The sequence below is a fragment of the Zeus faber genome (assembly GCF_960531495.2).
Source record: "Zeus faber genome assembly, chromosome: 15".
NCBI classification, from domain to species: domain Eukaryota; kingdom Metazoa; phylum Chordata; class Actinopteri; order Zeiformes; family Zeidae; genus Zeus; species Zeus faber.
The window spans coordinates 18,595,286-18,614,301 of NC_137194.1; the positions used below are offsets into that span (position 1 = coordinate 18,595,286).

General features: G+C 41.7%; 2 protein-coding genes across 3 annotated transcripts in view; one reads left to right on the top strand and one right to left on the bottom strand.

The window, feature by feature from the left end:
- The window catches only part of LOC307240991 (F-box only protein 6-like), a 4,887-nt gene extending 172 nt beyond the window's left edge, over positions 1–4,715 (top strand). The window contains exons 1-6 of the mRNA XM_080014932.1: positions 1–25; positions 958–1,219; positions 1,696–1,810; positions 1,904–1,999; positions 3,567–3,702; positions 3,796–4,715. The exon at positions 1–25 is cut by the window's left edge and continues 172 nt beyond it. Of these exons, the coding sequence (XP_079871058.1) occupies positions 1–25; positions 958–1,219; positions 1,696–1,810; positions 1,904–1,999; positions 3,567–3,702; positions 3,796–3,942 (781 nt within the window). The 3' untranslated portion in view covers positions 3,943–4,715. The remainder of the gene's footprint in view (positions 26–957; positions 1,220–1,695; positions 1,811–1,903; positions 2,000–3,566; positions 3,703–3,795) is intronic.
- Positions 4,716–4,843: 128 nt separating this feature from the next.
- On the bottom strand, positions 4,844–9,503 carry LOC307240995 (cell division control protein 42 homolog). Of its 2 annotated transcripts, none has more exons than XM_080014937.1 (6): positions 9,441–9,503; positions 8,346–8,465; positions 8,131–8,203; positions 7,913–8,022; positions 7,019–7,216; positions 4,844–6,193 (listed from the first exon to the last, which is right to left on the bottom strand). In XM_080014937.1, exons 2-6 carry the CDS (start codon positions 8,448–8,450, stop codon positions 6,104–6,106), a joined length of 576 nt encoding a protein of 191 aa, XP_079871063.1. In that variant the 5' UTR covers positions 8,451–8,465; positions 9,441–9,503; the 3' UTR covers positions 4,844–6,103. The 2 variants fall into 2 exon arrangements, with proteins under 2 accessions (XP_079871063.1, XP_079871062.1); XM_080014936.1 differs by lacking the exon at positions 4,844–6,193 and adding an exon at positions 6,301–6,816.
- Between the last annotated feature and the right edge of the window lie 9,513 nt (positions 9,504–19,016).

Consider the following 19,016-nt stretch of genomic DNA (forward strand, 5'->3'; position numbering starts at 1 on the left):
TGGCGTGGTACCCCGACACGCAGACGTGAGTAGTACTTCCTACCTGTTTCTACCCGTCGGTACCTCCTTTTTTTTATTCTTTTATTTTTTTTTGGAGCGCGTTTCTAGTTTTCGCTTGGGTCGAGCACACCAGTTGTTAGTGTCGCACGGATTTCAACGTCGCTCGTTAACACTGACCGCGGCGGGTCGACGCGGCCACGGGACTCGGCTATGACGTCATCCGCTGTCAGCTGACAGCTCGTTCCATGGGGGGTCCGCGTGCGCCTGGCAAGGAGGCAGCGATGTCGGAGAAGACGGTCACGACGTTTTAGTTGGCGACGAGTTGTCGGACAACTACTTGCGATTGCCAGTTGACTCGTCTTTGTTTGTCCATCGTATGCCTGTGTCGTTGCATAAGCTTATAATGTTGACATAATATAAGTCGTGCATTGTGCAGAACAGCTATGTATCGACGACTGACCATTGGATCAAAAACTAAAATTGTGTTGATGGTTAATTCGTCTCAACCCAACAAATGCAATGCATCTAATTCACATTTTATTTGTTGCAACATGGCTTACATTGCCCTATAATAGCCAGCCTGGGTGGATGGAAACACTCGATTGTGGAAAAGGTTTTAGAATGACGGTCAGCTCAAATGCAGATCGTCATCAGGCAGTTCTGTAATGATTATAACAGGACCGGAGCAAGATTTACAACTGTCGTATAAATGTTCAAAAAAAAAATAGTCTTCTTTAAATGCGATTACTAAAGTAATGTACCAAATATGTCTGTCTTTTGTGGCTTCCTGGCTATAAACTCAGCCGCAGCATGACGTTTTTTTAATAACGTTAAAATTGAATTTGAGCCCTAAGGTTTTAGACTCACTGTGGGTAATGGTGGTATAGAGAGCCATGATAATGGTAATCTATGACGTAATCTCATGTACTTTCCATTTGTGGGGTTTTTTTTTGGCAGTCAGCAGATCCGCTGGCTCCTGTTCCTCTGGAGGTCTTGGAGGAGATCCTCCTGAAACTCCCCGCGCACCAGGTGGTGTGTGTGTGTCGGTTAGTGTGCCGCGAGTGGAAAGAAGTGGCTGACAGTGACTCTCTGTGGAGAGAGCGGTGTCGGCGGGAAGGATACCGCCTCAGCGTGGAAGACCGACTCCCTCACGACTGGAGAAGGTTTTACTTCTTGTGCAAGCTCAGGAGGAACCTCCTCAAGAATTCAAGAGCAGAAGGTAACAAAACACAAAGGTATTTTAATGAAACGGCGTCCCCCACACCAGCAGACATGTTAAATCCGTTACATTTAGAAGACGCTTTTGTCCAAAGCGACAATAAGTCCATGTTGCCGGTAGTATCAAAGTATATCACAGCAAGTAGAGTACAATAAGAACAAGCAGCGATGATGGAGTTGGAGTTAGTTTCTGTTTAGTTTTAAACAGGAAGTAAGTTAGAAAATAAACAGGGAAGAGATCCTTATCACATAGACAGGTAAGTGCAAATATGTATGCTTACTTCATAGTGCTAGAATGAGGAACATTGACTCATCCAAAACACCCTTTTGCACCTAAATAAAGGTCATCCAGCGGGAATTGAACTTCAAACACTTGCCATGTCATACCCATACCATGCTCCACAACTGTGTTACAAACAGCCAAACATCTCTCTCTCTCTCTCTCTCTAACAACCAAAATATCCTCCTTTTTTGTAGAAAAACTAAACGGCTGGAAAATTTTGGAGAATGGGGGAGATCAGTGGGTCGTAGAGAATGTGAGGGTGCAACACCCAAATTCTAAAGTAACAAAAAACTTTGTTACCTCTTATGGGTGAGTAGTTGGTGGCAAAAGAGCAGCAAATGTTCATGTTCATAGTCATAGTTCATCGTCCAAAATACCCTCATTTTCTTGCCCTGTCTCCAGTGTCTGTAGGAAGTCCCAGCTGATTGACTTGAACCAGGAGGGCTATTGTGCCGAATTTATGGATGGCTTCCAGCCACATATCAAAATATCAGATTGGTAAGAATGATACGTGCCCAATTTCAATAATTTGACCAATAAATAATTACATAGAAAACTAAATAAAAATTGTGGCAAATGTCATCTTTTTGAAAGCAGTTAATTTGCATTTCTGACTGATTATAAATTCCCCTGGAAATGATGCAAATATGAAAGGAATGACATTGGCAGATACTTCCTGTAAGAATTTTTTTTGTCTGTAATGAAGCCAACTATTGTTGAAGGACTATTGTTTATTCAGTGTTATTTATATGCACATGTGTTTTTTACTAAACCTTATATAAACCCAATATTATATTTTGCACATTATTTTATTGATATTTGTAATAACAATCAATATAGTAATACTTCAGAGAAATACACTCGCTGAGCACTTTATTAGGAACACTATACTACTACTGGGTAGGGCCTCCCTCTGCTCTCAACAGTCTCTATTCTTCTTGGCATGAATTCCACAAGATGTTGGAAACATTCCTTTGAGATTCTGGTCCATGTTGACATGATTGCATCATGTAATTCCTGCAGATTTGTCAGCTGCACATTAATGCTGCGACTCTCCCGTTCTATCACAGCCCAAAAGTGTTCTATTAGATTCAGATCCGGTGTCTGGGAAGGAAACTGAAGAACACTGAACTCATCATGTTCATGAAACCGGTCTGAGATTAAGTTTTCTTTGTGACACGGTGCGTTATCAAGCTGGAAGTAGCCTTTAGAAGATGGTAAATTGTGGCCATGAAGCGATGCGCATGGTCGGCAACAATACTCAAATCGGCTGTGGCATTCAAGCGATGGTTGATGGGTATTAACGGGCCCAAAGTGTGCCAAGAAAAATTTCTTTACACCACCACCACCAGCCTGGACTGTTTACACAAGGCAGGTTGGGTCCATGGATTCCTGCTGTTGGCACCAAATTCGGACCCTACCATCTGTGTGCCTCAGCAGAAATCGAGATTCATCGAACCGGGCTACATTTTTCCAGTCTTGGTGAGCCTGTGCCCACTGCAGGCTCAGCTTTCTGTTCTTGGCTGACAGACCAGTCTGTGGCCAGTCTGGCCACCCTCCGTTGGCCTCCCTCACCGACATGCGGTTTCCGTCCACAGAAATGCCGCTCACTGGATGTTTTCTGGGTTTTTTTTCACACCATTCTGAGTAAACTGTACGACTATCTCTCTCTATGACCGATCCCAGGAGATCAACAGTTACAGAAATACTCAAACAACTCAAACAATCATGCCACTGTCGTCAACACCGAGATTATATTTTTCCCCTTTCTGATGGATGGATGAACATTACCTGAAGCTGCTCACCCGTAGCTGCATGATTTTATACATTGCACTGCTGCCATTGGCTGATTAGATAAATGCATGAATAAGTAGGCGTATGGGTGTTCATAATAAAGTTCTCAGTGAGTGTATATTTCTTGACAATTAGACATGTTTTTTAGGTATTTCTTGATATTAGGCCTAAAACCATTGGAAACATATTAGAAAAATGACATAGTCAAAGACTTGGTTAAAACTATTGAATAATTCCCACGTTAAATATCAGTGTTTTTGTGTTCTACAAGGTATGCCCCACGATGGGATTGCGGCTGCGAGTACGAGATCCGTGTGCATCTGCTAAATGAAAAGAAGGAACCTGTTAAGACGTTCGCTCCTGAGATCATGTATTTTGGTCAGTGGAACGATCAGAAGTGGAACCAGGTATTGGTAGTACCCCAAATCACCGACTAATGCTTCCAACTGTACGGGTGGCATCGGAGAAGAAAGTCTGACCCCTCGTCCTTAATGTTTCAGATGACGCATGTGTTCAAGGACTACGGGCCAGGAGTACGCTACATCAATTTTATCCACGGAGGTAAAGACACGCAGTTCTGGGCGGGCTGGTACGGGATTCGAGTTACGGACAGCAGTGTTGAGCTATGTCCGTCGGTGGACAGGTAGCTGTACGTGGCCTCCAGCCTCGACTTCAAGCGGTGGCTTCTCAAAAGGATAATCTGCCTTTTGCCGGTGGTGGGGGTCCTGCACTTCAGAAAGGCCATGAAGGCGGCTATAGAAGATTAAATGAGTGTCAGTTAGTTTGTGAACTGTATTTTTCTATGTGCAGTTTCCACTACGGCACCTTGGGTCGACTCTTTGTAGTGCAGGCATATAAGTATGACTTGTTTTGCATTTTCCACAAGCGAGCCGATGAAGTTAAGGCTTGAGAGGACTTCTTAAAGCACCTAACCACTCCCTATTGTTTGAAGTGTAGCTCAAAAGCATATATTATATCCACATTATGCAAACGTTCCTTGTCGGAACACATAAACTGTTAAAACTGACCAACTGAATACTTGTAAATGTCTGATTGCTCTGTGTACGTTTAACTTTTCTCGTCACCACATGTACAGCTAACATGTACCAAAACGGCTCCAGAAGTCAGAAATGTGTTATAGGGAAGGATGACTGTGCAAGTCAACTGTCAGAAATGTGAATAGTATGTTTTTCTAGGACCGTGTACTGGCTTAGGGACAGGCTTGTATACAGATGTACGTACAGAACAAGAGCAAGAACTTGCACAAAAGAAGATGACCAATTTAGCCTCTCGCTTATATTTTTACTTAATTATCTGAAGCCATATTTAATTGCTTGTCACACTGTAATTAACGTATAATTTAACTGTGATTGTGTGTCATCGGTACGAGCCTCTGCATTTTCCTTTCCAACCTTGTGATTTGTCCAACGGATAATAAAGATGTTCATTTAAATGACTTGACTGGGTATTCGGGCAAGATTCAGTCCATGCCACATCATTAATGAAATCGCAAAGTCAGTCAACACCACACTGCAGGGTTTTTTAAAGTAATACTGGTTTTATTGTCATAAAGTGTTTAACAATCAAAATACAGTACATTTATTTTTAGATACAATAGCATAAAAGTCAACAGATATGTTCATTTGAGCTTCATGACAGGCAAATGGAATCTCTCCATCGCATTACTGTGCAACATGTTTTAATTAAACGCGGTCATAGTGTTGTCACTGAATTTACCACCCATTTAAAACCAAATATTTTGGCAGACATTATCTGGATTTTGTTATTGGTAAAGTTTGTGATGGGACTTTGTGTCCTTGTGTAGGTCAAACCTGTTTAATCTGATTCCATTTCGCCTTGATTAACCTTTCTAGTGAAAAGGAAATGTCTGCTCTCAATTTATTAAACTATATGTGTAAGAAAATGGACAATTGGCTCATTTGAAAGAAAACTTATTAGCAATGAATCACTTTGCAGATTTTATTCATGAAAGTTAGAACACAACATATAGCAAAGAAATGTCCTGTTGCTTTCGGGGGTCGCCCAGATTTGCATAAAGATGGCCTCATACTATTAAATCACATCCAAAACACTTTGGCTTTTTCCCCTCCAAAACCCTTATTTTATTATTACTATTATTTATTTATTTTTAAATCAATTTCCAGAATTAAATTTTTCAGGGGTCCTGGTGGAATATTAAGACAGGGATTGTTTGGACGCGTGGAAAGGGGCTGTCGGAAGTTAAAAGACAGCTTCAGGGATTTCCACTCATTCAATGATCCCATTTTGGTCACATGCTTCACCGTATGAAGGGGCTGGGCGTCTTTCAGCTCATTAGTAATGCATAAAACTTACTAGTTATTAGAGAACACAAACATCATTTTCATGACGGTTCCAAGGAAATGTCACAGACTGTTTTTAAACATGTAGCTTTTCTTTTTAAATAGCAGTGGGTCTACATTTCTGAATGAGCGACTGTAAACATACTGTAGCCCCGCCCCACTTAAAAGTTGTGTGCACGTGTCAAATATAACTCCTAGTAAATGGTTATATCCAGTGTTCATATCACGAGGCTGTTTTGCGAGTCTCCAAACTTCTCAGTCAATAAAGAAAATCTCAATATATTAAGATATTTGCCACAGTGAAGTTTAAATCACACAGGCAGGAATAAGTTATTCACTACCGGAATGTGTTGTTGTTGTTTTTTTTGTTTTGTTGTTTTTTTTTTTAAATCTACAGTAGCTTCTGAAGATCTTCACCACTTTTTGACCCCGATCTGAGTGTCGAAGGAAGGAGTTGGGAGCGATTTCAGAGCAGAACACATTTACGTCTTTTCTTAGGTTCGGGAGGTTCCAGAGCTGCCAGAATGGCCTCATCAAACACATTCTTTAATCCTTTCTGTGGAAAACACAACATTGAGGTTCAATCAGAGCATCTGTTCATTTCATGGACATTTTGACAAAAATGGTTATTGATTGTAACATGGAATGTGACTACACCTGGAGCAGGGCAATCAAAAGGTTTCCTTTATTTAAATAACATAATACAAGACTTCCCCCGTGGTTAAATTGTCTCAGTAAAGTCAAAGGCCAATGAGAAACAGATAATGCGGTAGAAAAAAGAAAACAAAGTCAAAGCAAAAATGCTCTCAAAGGGCACTAACCAAATTGAAACGTTGAATCCCGTAATTATAACTTAAAAACAAAAGCCAAATCCCAGTCGTTTGCACAATGTGTTGAGAACAGAGTAAAGCAAGATTAAGATTGGCACCCTTGTCAAGGCAGCACGGGTAGTTGGGATGAAAGCAGTAATGAAGACAAAAAGAGGAAGTTTGAAAAGAGCATGGTGGTTATTTTAGTGGCAGATACACATTTCTTATACAATGATTTAGCAGCAGACAATCAAGAGGCAAAGCAAGACTTGGGAAGACATCAGAATAGACAGCATTTTCTCTTTCTCTGAGTTTCGGGGGGCTCTAAAGCGGCGAGGATAGCCTCGTCAAAGACGTTCTTCAGCCCCCGCTGGAGAAAGATGAAAAAAGAAAATAGAATAAAATAAAATAAAATAAAAGGAGGCGGATAGCACCGAGGTTAGTAGAAGTCACTTGTTAGCCAAAGTGAGAAAGAGCCAAGAATTTTGCAATTGTCAGGCAACTCGTCGACATGCAAGCGCGCACGGTCGCCACGGCGACAAGATCGACCGGAACAGAGCGGAGCGCCTTACCTGCGTGAGGGCCGAGCACTCCACGTACTTGACCGCCTTGAGGTCCCGCGCCAGCTTCTCCGCCGTCTCGGGGGTGATGGGTTTCTGTTTGTTCTTGGCGAGCTTCTCCACCGTGGACGGGTCGTCTCTCAGGTCGATCTGCGTCCCCACCAACAGGAACGGGGTCTTGGGACAGTGGTGAGTTATTTCAGGGACCCACTGTAAAAAATAAATAAATAAAATAAGCACAGTGCAAAACAACGTCAAGGAAACCGTTCGTTGATTACATCATCAAACCAAAAAAAAAAAAAAAAAAAAACGCTACCACAATAACAATTTCAACTCCCCTCGCAGCTCTCTTGCATAATATTTGGATGGATGCTTGTTTTTGTTTTTTTTGGGGGTTGGGTGGGGGGTTGAAACACACAAAAAACAATTTAAATGCAAACCTGAATAAAACAAAAGCATGTCATGAAATGAGTCATGACCAATGTCTCTTATATTAGAAGACGATGCCAATATAAATATTCTCTACTTTTGGGCACTTTTAGTTTTCTTTGCTGGGATGATATTTCCTGAAATCAGCTTCACATAGACCAGTTCGTCCATTGGATTCTTAGCTTGTATCTAAAAAAATTGAACAGCGGTATAATGTTTTGCCTATTTGTACATTTGAGGATTTATTTTGTTTCACATCCTCAATAACTTTGCTTTCTGTAAACGACACATACAACCCCACCTCAAGAAAAGCGTTTATTTTTGTGGATGAAAGTGAGTCTGGAGGCCATGCGTTTTTTTTCCCCCCTCACCGGTTGTCTGAAGTGTTCATCATTGTTTAATAATTTGGAGGCTGCATGCACTGACTGGGAAAAGGTTGAACACAAGGATGTTTGATATCAGCACATTCCCACCCACCTTTTCTTTCACGTTTTCAAACGAGGAGGGCGAAACAACTGAGAAACAAACTAAGAAAACATCCGTCTGAGGGTAACTTAACGGCCTTAATCTGTCGTAATCCTCCTGACCTGCGAAGAAAACCCTGTTTCATTACGGCCGTCCATATGAAAGAAATTATATTTGTTCAGAATTTGTTTGATTAAAAAAAAACAACAAAAAAACAACAACTTGCTTACCTGCTGTGTCAAATAAACCCAGGGTGTACGGTTCGCCCCCAATCATTACAGTTACTGCATAGTTGTCAAACACCTTAAAAAAAAAAAAAAAAAGAGAGAGAGAGAACGGAAACGATGAGAAATGCCGTAAAAAATGTAAATACAAAATAAACCTCCCGTGTCCCCGGACCAGAACGCAACGGGGAAACTCTTTGAGCCCGTGAGCCAGCACTCACCGTGGGCACGTACTCGGACGGGAACTTGTTGGTGGTGTAGGAGATCAACAGGCAGGTTTTCCCCACCGCCCCGTCGCCCACCACCACACACTTGATCGTCTGCATCTCTGCCTTCAGAACCTGGCAGGGAGGAGCAGGAGGAGGAGGAGGAGGAAGAGGAGGAGGAGGAGCAGGAGGAGGCAGGGAGGAGGAGGAGGCAGGGAGGAGGAGGAAGAGGAGGAGGAGGAGGAGCACGCGTCACAGGTCGCATTTGGGATCGCAGATCGAGGTGTTGGCCGGGAATCAATGTCCTCGGCCCGGGTACGATGACGAGGTCGAGCGGCCGATTCAATCAGAGCCTGGAGCTTGTTTTGCTTTGTTTTTGTTTTCAGTGTCAAACCATTTTAGCCGACGTTCAATTGCGATTATCGAGTTAATCGTCTTTATTGTTTTATGTTTGGGCTCTATGAAAGCATCCGTCAACATATAGTATAGTGACGCAAAACCACCTCCCCTACTCCGACGTTTGAACAATTAAAACACTTCCCCCCCCCCCCCCAGATGCGGTTCGTTCGACCCGACAGATGGAGCCTCCCCCCTCCGGCGTTTAGAACGAAACGTGTGATCGCGGAATCGAATTGTAGCTCGTGGAATTTTCCCAAATGATCGCGGTCTGCTCGGGCAATCGCGATCGGACGATTATTCGGGCGCAGTGACAGCTCCAGTCAGACCTCATGACCAGGACTGCTAACGCTAGCTGGCTAGTTTTACAAGCCAATTAATACAAAAAAAACCAAAAACGGATAAATAAATGGATGGTGCGTTTTTTTAATTACAGGTTATATCGATCAGCGGCGTATCGGGTGGACCGCGGTCAGTGTGTTATGGTGATGGTGAGCTGGCTTCAGCGTAGCTAAGCGAGCTAGCGGTGGACCCACGTAGCCGGCCAGCTAACACAGCTTAGCACAAGGCTGGTACATTCCCCCGGATTCGAGCAGCCAAGGCGACGTGTGGCAGATAAACAATCCACGGAATGATAATTATTCTAGTTGTGGTGATAAGGTGTGAGATGAGGCAGTCCGAGGTGTGAGTGCGTGAAGTGTTCGGATCTCATACCGCCGTCCCGTCCTTCTTTACAAACCGTCCACTCCGCCGGGCGTTGGCAGCAGCAGCGGCGGCTCAGCTTTCAGGACCAGAGGCTTGACGTCACCATCCTCAGCACCACGCTCCCTCCTCCTTTCCTTTCCTCCTTTCCTTTCCTCTTTTTCTTTCCATTCCTCTCCCTTCCTCTAATCTCCTCTCCTTTCCTTTCCTCCTCCCCTTTCCTATTTTCCCCTTCCTTTCCTTACCTCGCCTTTCATTTTCTCTCCTCTCCTTTCCTTTCCTCTCGTCCTTTACTTCCCCTCCCTTCCTCTCCTTTTACTTCCATCCCCTTTCCTCTCCACTCCTTTAATTTTCCCTCCTTTCCTTCCTTCTCATCTCCTCTCCTTTCCTCTGATCCTTTCCTTTCCTCTCCTTTCCTTTTTTATTTTATTTTATTTTATTTTTTCAAACTTGTGCCGTCAGCATGCTGGGCATCCAACACAGAGTATTTGTATGTCATTGCATCTAGGACAGAGTTAGTCTGCAAGTGCAGCTCAAGCTCTCAACCTGCAATGCCACTCTTTATTAATTCTCTCATCCTCAAGAACTGCCGCAATAACTCTGTCCTGTAGGAAGACAAGAGCACAGCTTGTTGTTATACAGAACCTCCACCAATCCCCCTCTTTGGAAAACTATTCATCATGTTTGGGTCTATAAACAACTAATCACTACTCCAAGAGTGCGAGAATCACCACGGGTAAGTCAAATAAACATAGAAGCAAACACCAATATGTACATGAAAAAACATGAATATAGGAACCAACAACAACATGTACATGGAAAAACATGAATATAGGAACCAACAACAACATGTACATGGAAAAACAGAAACAGAAACAAAGAACAACATGTACACCGAAAAACATAAACATAGAATCAAACAACCACTTGTACATAGAAAAACATAAACATAAACAAACCACAACATGTACACGGAAAAACAGAAACAAACAACATGTACATGGAAAAACATAAACATAGAATCAAACAACAACATGTACATGGAAAAACAAACAGAAACAAACAACATGTGCATGCAGAAACAGAAACAAACAACATGTACATGGAAAAACATAAACAAACAATAACATGTACATGGAAAAACATAACCATAGAAACAAACAACAACATGTACATGGAAAAACATAAACATAGAAACAAACAACAACATGTACATGGAAAAACATAAACATAGAAACAAACAACATGTACATGGAAAAACATAAACATAGAATCAACAACATGTACATGGAAAAACAAACAGAAACAAACAACATGTGCATGCAGAAACAGAAACAAACAACATGTACATGGAAAAACATAAACAAACAATAACATGTACATGGAAAAACATAAACATAGAAACAACAACATGTACATGGAAAAACATAAGCAGAAACAAACAACAACATGTAAATGGAAAAACATAAGCAGAAACAAACAACATGTACATGGAAAAACATAAACATAGAAACAAACAACAACATGTACATGGAAAAACATAAACATAGAAACAAACAACAACATGTACATGAAAAACAGAAACAAACAACAACATGTATACGGAAAAACAAACATAGAAACAAATAACAACATGGACACCTAAAAACAGAAACGAACAACAACATGTACACGGAAAAACAGAAACAGTAGCAAACAACATGTACACGGAAAAACATAAACATAGAAACAAGCAATAACACGGACATTTAAAAACAGAAACAAACAACAACATGTACATGGAAAAACAGAAACAGAAGAAACAACATGTACACGGAAAAACATAAACATAGAAACAAGCAATAACACGGACATTTAAAAACAGAAACAAACAACAACATGTACATGGAAAAACAGAAACAGAAGCAAACAACAACATGTACACAGAAAAACATAAACATCAGACGACAACATGGACCCACCCAGGCCACCCGCGCCCCGCGCAGGGGCGAGGCCCGCCCTACCACAACCAGCCAGACGCCCCGTCCGGCCGCAAGCGCCAAGCGCCCCTCCACCCAGCCGGGTGTGCTCAGTGCAGGGCACCTGGATGTCAGCCCCTCCACCATCCCCCACCCCCTCCACCACCTCCACCACCCCGGGCACCCGGGGCACCCGCCGCAGAGAAGCCACGCACCCCCACCCCCACCCACAACAGCAAGCCACCCCCAAGGAGCCCCTCCACTCCTCCTTTCCTCTCCTCTCCTCTCCTCTCCTCTCCTCTCCTCTCCTCTCATTCCTTCTCCTTTCCTCTCCTCCTTTCCTTTCCTTTCCTTTCATCTCCTCTCGTCTCCTCTCATTTTCTTTCCTCTCCTCCTTTCGTCTCCCCTCCTTTCCTTTCCTCTGCTCCTTCCCTTTCCTCTGCTTTCCCCTCCATTCCCTTCCTCTCATTTCCTTTCATTCCCTTTCTTTCCTTTCCCTCCCTTTCATTTCCCCTCCTTTCCTTTCCTTTATTTTCCTTTCCTTTTCTCCCCTTTACTTTCCTCTCCTTTCCTCTCCTTTTCTCCCCTTTACTTTCCTCTCCTTTCCTCTACTCTCCTTTCATTTCCTCTCCTCTCCTTTCTATCCCTCTCCTCTCCTTTCCTTTCCTATCATTTCCTCCCTTTTCCTTTCCATTCCTCTCCTTTCCTTCCCTTTCCATTCCTTTCCTCTCCTCCTTTCATTTCCACTCCCTTCCTCTCCTCTCCTTTCCTTTCCTCTCCTTCTTTCCTCTAGCATTTCCTCTCCTACTTTCCTTTCTTCCCCTTTCCCCTCCTCTCCTTTCCTTTTACCCTTTTTCCTTTCCTTTCTTTCATCTCCTTTCCTCTCCTCCTTTTTCATTTCCTCTCCTTTAATTTCCTTTCCTTCCCTTTCATTCCATTTCCATTCTTTTCCTCTCCTCTCCTCTCCTCTAATTTGCTCTCCTTTCCTCTCCTCTCCTGTCCTATTCTTTTCTTTCCCTCTCTTTCCCTTCCTTTCCCTTTAATTTCCTTTCCTTTCCTCTCCTTTCCCTTTCTCTCCTTTACTTTCCTTTACTTTCCTCCCATTTCCTTTCCTCTCCTACCCCCCTTTCTACCCTTTCCTCTTTCCTTTACTTTCCTTTACTTTCCTCTCATTTATTTTCCTCTCCTTTCCTCCCCAATCCTCCTTTCCTCTCTTCCCCCTCCTTTCCTCTCCTCTCCTCTTCTTTCCTTTACTCTCCTTTCCTCTCCTTTCCTGTCATCTCCTCCTATTTCCTTTTCTTTCCTCTACTTTCCTCTCCTCCTTTAATTTCCTTCCCTCTCCTTTCCTCTCCTCATTTATTTTCCTCTCCTCTCCTCTCCTTTCATCTCCCTTCCTCTCCTCTCCTTTCCTCTCCCTTTCTTTCCTGTCCTTTCCTTCCCTTTCCATTCCTTTCCTTTTCACTCCTTTTCTTTCCTCTCCTTCCCCTTTCTCTCCTTTACTTTCCTCTCCTTTCCTCTCCTCTCCTGTCCTATTCTTTTCTTTCCCTTTCTTTCCCTTCCTTTCCCTTTCATTTCCTTTCCTTTCCTCTCCTTTCCCTTTCTCTCCTTTACTTTCCTTTACTTTCCTCCCATTTCCTTTCCTCTCCTACCCCCCTTTCTAACCTTTCCTCTTTCCTTTACTTTCCTTTACTTTCCTCTCATTTATTTTCCTCTCCTTTCCTCCCCAATCCTCCTTTCCTCTCTTCCCCCTCCTTTCCTCTCCTCTCCTCTTCTTTCCTTTCCTCTCCTTTCCTGTCATCTCCTCTCATTTCCTTTTCTTTCCTCTACTTTCCTCTCCTCCTTTAATTTCCTTCCCTCTCCTTTCCTCTCCTCATTTCCTTTCCTCTCCTCTCTTCTCCTTTCCTCTCCCTTCCTCTCCTCTCCTTTCCTCTCCCTTTCTTTCCTGTCCTTTCCTTCCCTTTCCATTCCTTTCCTTTTCTCTCCTTTTCTTTCCTCTCCTTCCCCTTTCTCTCCTTTACTTTCCTCTCCTTTCCTCTCCTCTCCTGTCCTATTCTTTTCTTTCCCTTCCTTTCCCTTTCATTTCCTTTCCTTTCCTCTCCTTTCCCTTTCTCTCCTTTACTTTCCTTTACTTTCCTCCCATTTCCTTTCCTCTCCTACCCCCCTTTCTACCCTTTCCTCTTTCCTTTACTTTCCTTTACTTTCCTCTCATTTATTTTCCTCTCCTTTCCTCCCCAATCCTCCTTTCCTCTCTTCCCCCTCCTTTCCTCTCCTCTCCTCTTCTTTCCTTTCCTCTCCTTTCCTGTCATCTCCTCTCATTTCCTTTTCTTTCCTCTACTTTCCTCTCCTCCTTTAATTTCCTTCCCTCTCCTTTCCTCTCCTCATTTCCTTTCCTCTCCTCTCTTCTCCTTTCCTCTCCCTTCCTCTCCTCTCCTTTCCTCTCCCTTTCTTTCCTGTCCTTTCCTTCCCTTTCCATTCCTTTCCTTTTCTCTCCTTTTCTTTCCTCTCCTTCCCCTTTCTCTCCTTTACTTTCCTCTCCTTTCCTCTCGTATCCCCTCCCTTCCTTCCCTCTCCTCTTTTCCTTTCCTCTCCCTTCCTTTCCTGTCCTTTCCTGTCCTTTCCTTTCCTTTCCATTCCTTTCCTCTCCTCCTTTTCTTTCCTCCCCTTTCCTTTCCTTTTCCCCCTTTACTTTACTTCCCTCTCCTTTTCTTTCCTCTCCTCCTTTCTTTTCCTCTCCTCTCCTTTCCTTCTCTCTCCTCTCCTCCTTAATATTCCTCTCCTTTCCTCTCAATTCTTCTCTTTCCTCTCATTTCACCTCCTCTCCTCTTCTTTCCTTTCCTCTCCTTTCCTTTCCTTTCCTTTCCTTTCCTTTACTTTCCTTTCCTCCCCTTTCCTTTCCCGCCTTTCCTTTCCTCTCATTTCCTTTCTTTCCTCTCTTTTCCTCTCCTCTCCTCTTCTTTCCTTCCCCCTCCTTTCCTCTCCACTCCTGTCATTGCCTCTCCATTCCTTTGCTTTCCTCTGCTTTCCCTTTCTCTCCTTTACTTTCCTCTCCTGTCCTGTCATATCCCCTCCCTTCCTTCCCTCTCCTCTTTTCCTTTCCCCTCATTTACTTTCCTCTCCTTTCTTCTCCTCTCCTCTCCTTGACTTTCCTTTACTTTTCTTTACTTTCCTCTCCTTTTCTCTCCTTTCCTTTCCTTCCATTTCCATTCCTTTCCTCTCCTCCTTTCATTTGCTCTCCTTTCTTTTCCTTTCCTTTCCTTTCCTTTCCTTTCTCCCCCTTTACTTTCCTCTCCTCTCCTTTCCTATCCTCTCCTCCTTTCCTTTCCTCTCCTCTCCTCTCATTTCCTTTCCTTTCCTCCTTTCCTTTCCTCTCCTTTCCTCTTATTTCCTCTCTTTCCTCTCATTTCACCTCCTCTCCTATTCTTTCCTTTCATCTCCTTTCCTGTCACCTCCTCTCCTTTCCCTTTCTTTCCTGTAATTTCCTTTGTTCTCCTCTCCTTTACTTTCCTTCCCTTTCCTTTCCTCCCCTTTTATTTCCACCCAATTCCTTTCCTTTCCTTCTCAATTTATCCTTTCCTTTCTTACTTTCCCCCATACTTTCCTGCTTCACTTACCTACTTTCATTTCCTTTCCTTAATACTTCCCTCCCTTTTTTATTTTCTTTGTCATCCTCATTTCCATTCCTTTCCCTTCCTTTTGTTCACTTTCCTTTCCTTCAACATCTCCTCCTTTCCTGTCCTATCCTCTCTTTTCATTTCCTGTATCCTTACAGTATGCTCCCTCACCACAGCTCTACTGTCACAGATGGAGAAGAAAAGTTCTATCTTGCATATACAATGATCGTTGATGGATTATTATTATTATTATTAAAATAATAATAATAATAATGATGATGATGATGATGATGATGATTATTATTATTATTATTATTATTTCTGTCTATGTCTAGAGGAACATGAGCAGAGGACTCTCAGTCAACAATCTTGACTGAGAGTCAAGATAATGATAATGACAGTGGAATAGAGGAGGAAGTGTCCAAAACTGAGGACAATGTTGAACATAATTCGGAGTACAAGGAATCACCCTCCTATGAAGAAGAAGAAGAAGGAAATACACAGGTTGAAAGAGAGGCGGAAGATGGAATAGATGGAATGGAAACATAGCATGGTCACAACCCCCCCTGCGAGTCAGGGAAGACTGTCAGTTGAAAACATCATCAGAATGGTCCCAGGGCCTACATTGCACCAGATAAACATCATCAGAATGGTCCCAGGGAGCACAAACCCGGGTCTTTATATATTCATTAAAATGTGCTGTCTTGTTATTGAAAACAAATTATATTCAATTATTCATATGACTGCTTTGATGTGAGTTACATTTGTCATCATCATGTCGAGGCCACTGGGGCAGCTCGTCATAATGAATGTTATTGTGCCAAATCTGCCCCTCATCCAATGCAAGACAAACAATACATGTGTAAGATACTAAAAATATGCCAAAAAAAAAAAAGCACATTATGACAATCATGGCCAGTTTAATGAATAATTATTGCATATTGTGTGCTTTGTAATGAAAAACAAGTGGTGTCATATCAAAGGAAACCTGTCCATATGTGGACAAAAAAACGAAAATATCAGGTCAAGTTTGTAATGATAGTCAGTGACATGATCATTTGAAATAATTACTTTTTGAGGAGGTTAAATATGCATATCTCAAAACTTCTATAGCACCGTCCATTTCTGGTCGAAACAGTTTTGTTGAAACTCACTTCACACATCAACACATCATCTCCATCTCCGCACAATCTGCTCTTGTCAGTGAAAAGTCCTTTTGGTGTGTGCGTGTGCCTGTGTGTATGTGAGAGTGTGCCGCAGCTAAAGAGGTGTTATTAAATGGGTATACATATGTGGTGAGCAGTTAAATAATACATAAAAGAAACATTTATTGCGCCTTTAGTGATAAATATATATATGCCTGTTTACAGACTTTGTAAAGCTGACATTAAAGATTATGAGCCTTTCTTTAAGGACGTTTGATAAATATATATGAGCCTTTTTCTTTAAAGGACGTTTGATAAATATAAATGAGCCTTTTTCTTTAAGGACGTTTTTGTAAATATATATGAGCCTTTTTCTTTAAGGACGTTTTTATAAATATATATGAGCCTTTTTCTTTAAGGACGTTTTTATAAATATATATGAGCCTTTTTCTTTAAGGACGTTTTATACATTTGAGAAAGGATATGAACCTTCACAGGACTTTATATATTTGATAACAAAATGAGCCTTCTTGAGAGAAGGACTACAATCACCAGAAACAGTCTGCCTACACATGCATATACTGTACACATTCAGAAAAGAAAAGAAAATCTTGTGCTCTGAATTATGAGTAGGATTTTTGGATTGTTTGGTTGGTGTGTGAGTTTTTTCTTTTTGTGCTTGGAGTGTGTGTGAAAGTGCTTGTTGTGAGTCCGATTGGTTAAAGGAGCAGATAGTCTGGGTGAAATAGAAGGAAAATTTGGGTTTTTGATGCAAGAGAAGAGGTTTTGTGTTTCGGCTGCTGAGTGCAAGGAACCAGCTTTGATTTATGACTCTGTCCGTGGCTGCATTAGGCTGGGCTGTTCCGACGGGGAGCTAAAACAGGACTTTTGCTCGCTGACGACCGGGGGGGCGGAGAAGAAGTATGATAGAAGAAAATAAATAAATAAATGAATATTAAAATAAAATAAATATAAATAAAATTAAATAAAATAGGAAAATAGAATAAGAATAATTAATTAGGGGTGATATTAGATGGACTAATATACTCTTTAGATTATATGCGTCGTATGAATAAAAGTAAACATTGCTTAATTTCAAATGCGCGAGAAATAAAAAAGCTGATAATGTATGTCTCATTGAATTGTATAATAGTATGTATAAGAATTTTGAGTGGTCTTAAGATACTGAACTCGTGTGTTGTTCTTTTTGTTTTTTCTTTTTTCCTCTCTTTTACTTTGCTGAGTGAGAGCTAGGGGAAAGACAGAGAAGATGGAATGTGTCTGAATTGGATCATCCAAGGGGCAGATGACAAGACATCTGGCAGTTCTTCTCAGACACTGGGAGCTTGCGGATGACAGCGCATAAGAAATTCTGAATTCTGTGAATCAGGCCAGTGCGGATTATCCACAAACTCTTTTCAATAGACACCTGAATTTACCTATATGTGTGTACATCTAGTTATAACCTACATGATTGCTTGTTCTCACATATAGGATTACAGTAGTTCTTTTTCTTATATTGTGTTTGCAATTAGTTAGTAAGAGACTTGGCAACGGACTAACTAATCAAGGCTTTCGCCTAATTAATGGAGTATTATTGATTTGATTGATCACATGCGAAAAAACTGATTTGATTTAAATACAGTTGAGTGCTGTGAATATTGGTTTTATTATCTGAGTATGGTTTACCTTGATTGAGGCGGTTTTGAGAGTGAACATTGATGGACATTTTGATAATTTAAGATAAATGAGTATAATCAGATGTATCAGATCATGAACAAGTGAAGTTGCGTTCATAAGTGGGAAGCTATTGGTCTCCTTTGGGGTTGGTAAATTCAGTTATTTTTGGTTTAGTGTGATTACACAGTGCTTTATGAATATTTTTTAAATAAATCAATTAGATTTACAATAAAATAAATGGATACAAAAATTACAAAAGTAATCACTCCTATTGATGTAGTCCGAAAGAATAATCCTCTTATTAAAGATATTGCAAAAATATCAGGAAAATGGAGCAAGCGGTGGCCTGACATTGAACAACCGTGGCCAGCTGAAGGAACTCTTAACCCGGATGTGATTAAAACAATGCAGGTGCTTGTGTCCACATATAAATTAAATCAAAAGAAAGGAAAAAGAGGAAAGAGACGCACGGAGAAAAGACAAACAGAACTTGGCATTCTGCAGCTGTTCGTAAAGGAGGGACAGACATGGTTCGAAGCTGCAAAGTAAAAAAGAGAACAAGGTAGTAAAGAAAAATGAAAAGGAAGCAGAAAAATTGATGGAGAAGATTACTGCGCCCTTCTCACATACAGCATCTGTAAAGAAGCCCCCGCCTAATGAGAAGGAGGTGAAGTTCACTGATGTTTATCCCCAGTTCCCAGTGATGACAACGATGACAACAGATTTGAATAAAATGGAGAAATCAATTCTCCAAGCCAAAACACAGAAGGGGCTGCCTCTTCAAGTGAGGAGCAAATTGGCAGAAGTGGTTGGTCTTGGAAGCATGACCAAAGGTGTTTATACGGATCACATAGCACATCAAGTTCAAGTTCAAGTTCAAGTTCATGAGATTATTTGTCACATACATACACATACGGTCGTACATATATGCAGTGAAATGTCATGACACCCGGTGATTACGCACAAGCTCTATAAGCTTGAAAAATACCCAAATGTGCGTGGAGCTATATCGGAAAAAGGAGCATGACCAGAAGGAACAGGACCAGGAGACTCTCAGAAAACTCAACCAAATACAGTTGGTGGATAAGAAGAATAAGGAGAAGGCCAAATAGAAGGTTAATAGATGAGCAGAACAGAAGGAATTGTAGGTAGATAATGCACTGCGGCGCCCCCTGACGGGAGAGGCCGAAAGAA

Excerpts from the sequence above, each read along its gene's own strand:
- LOC307240995 (XM_080014937.1), bottom strand. The coding sequence starts at position 8,450 with ATGCAGACGATCAAGTGTGTGGTGGTGGGCGACGGGGCGGTGGGGAAA. Across the intron at positions 8,023-8,130 it reads GGGTTTATTTGACACAGCAG|GTCAGGAGGATTACGACAGA; the intron begins GTAAGCAAGTTG and ends TTTTCTTCGCAG. Across the intron at positions 6,194-7,018 it reads AGTGCTCGGCCCTCACGCAG|AAAGGATTAAAGAATGTGTT; the intron begins GTAAGGCGCTCC and ends TGTTTTCCACAG.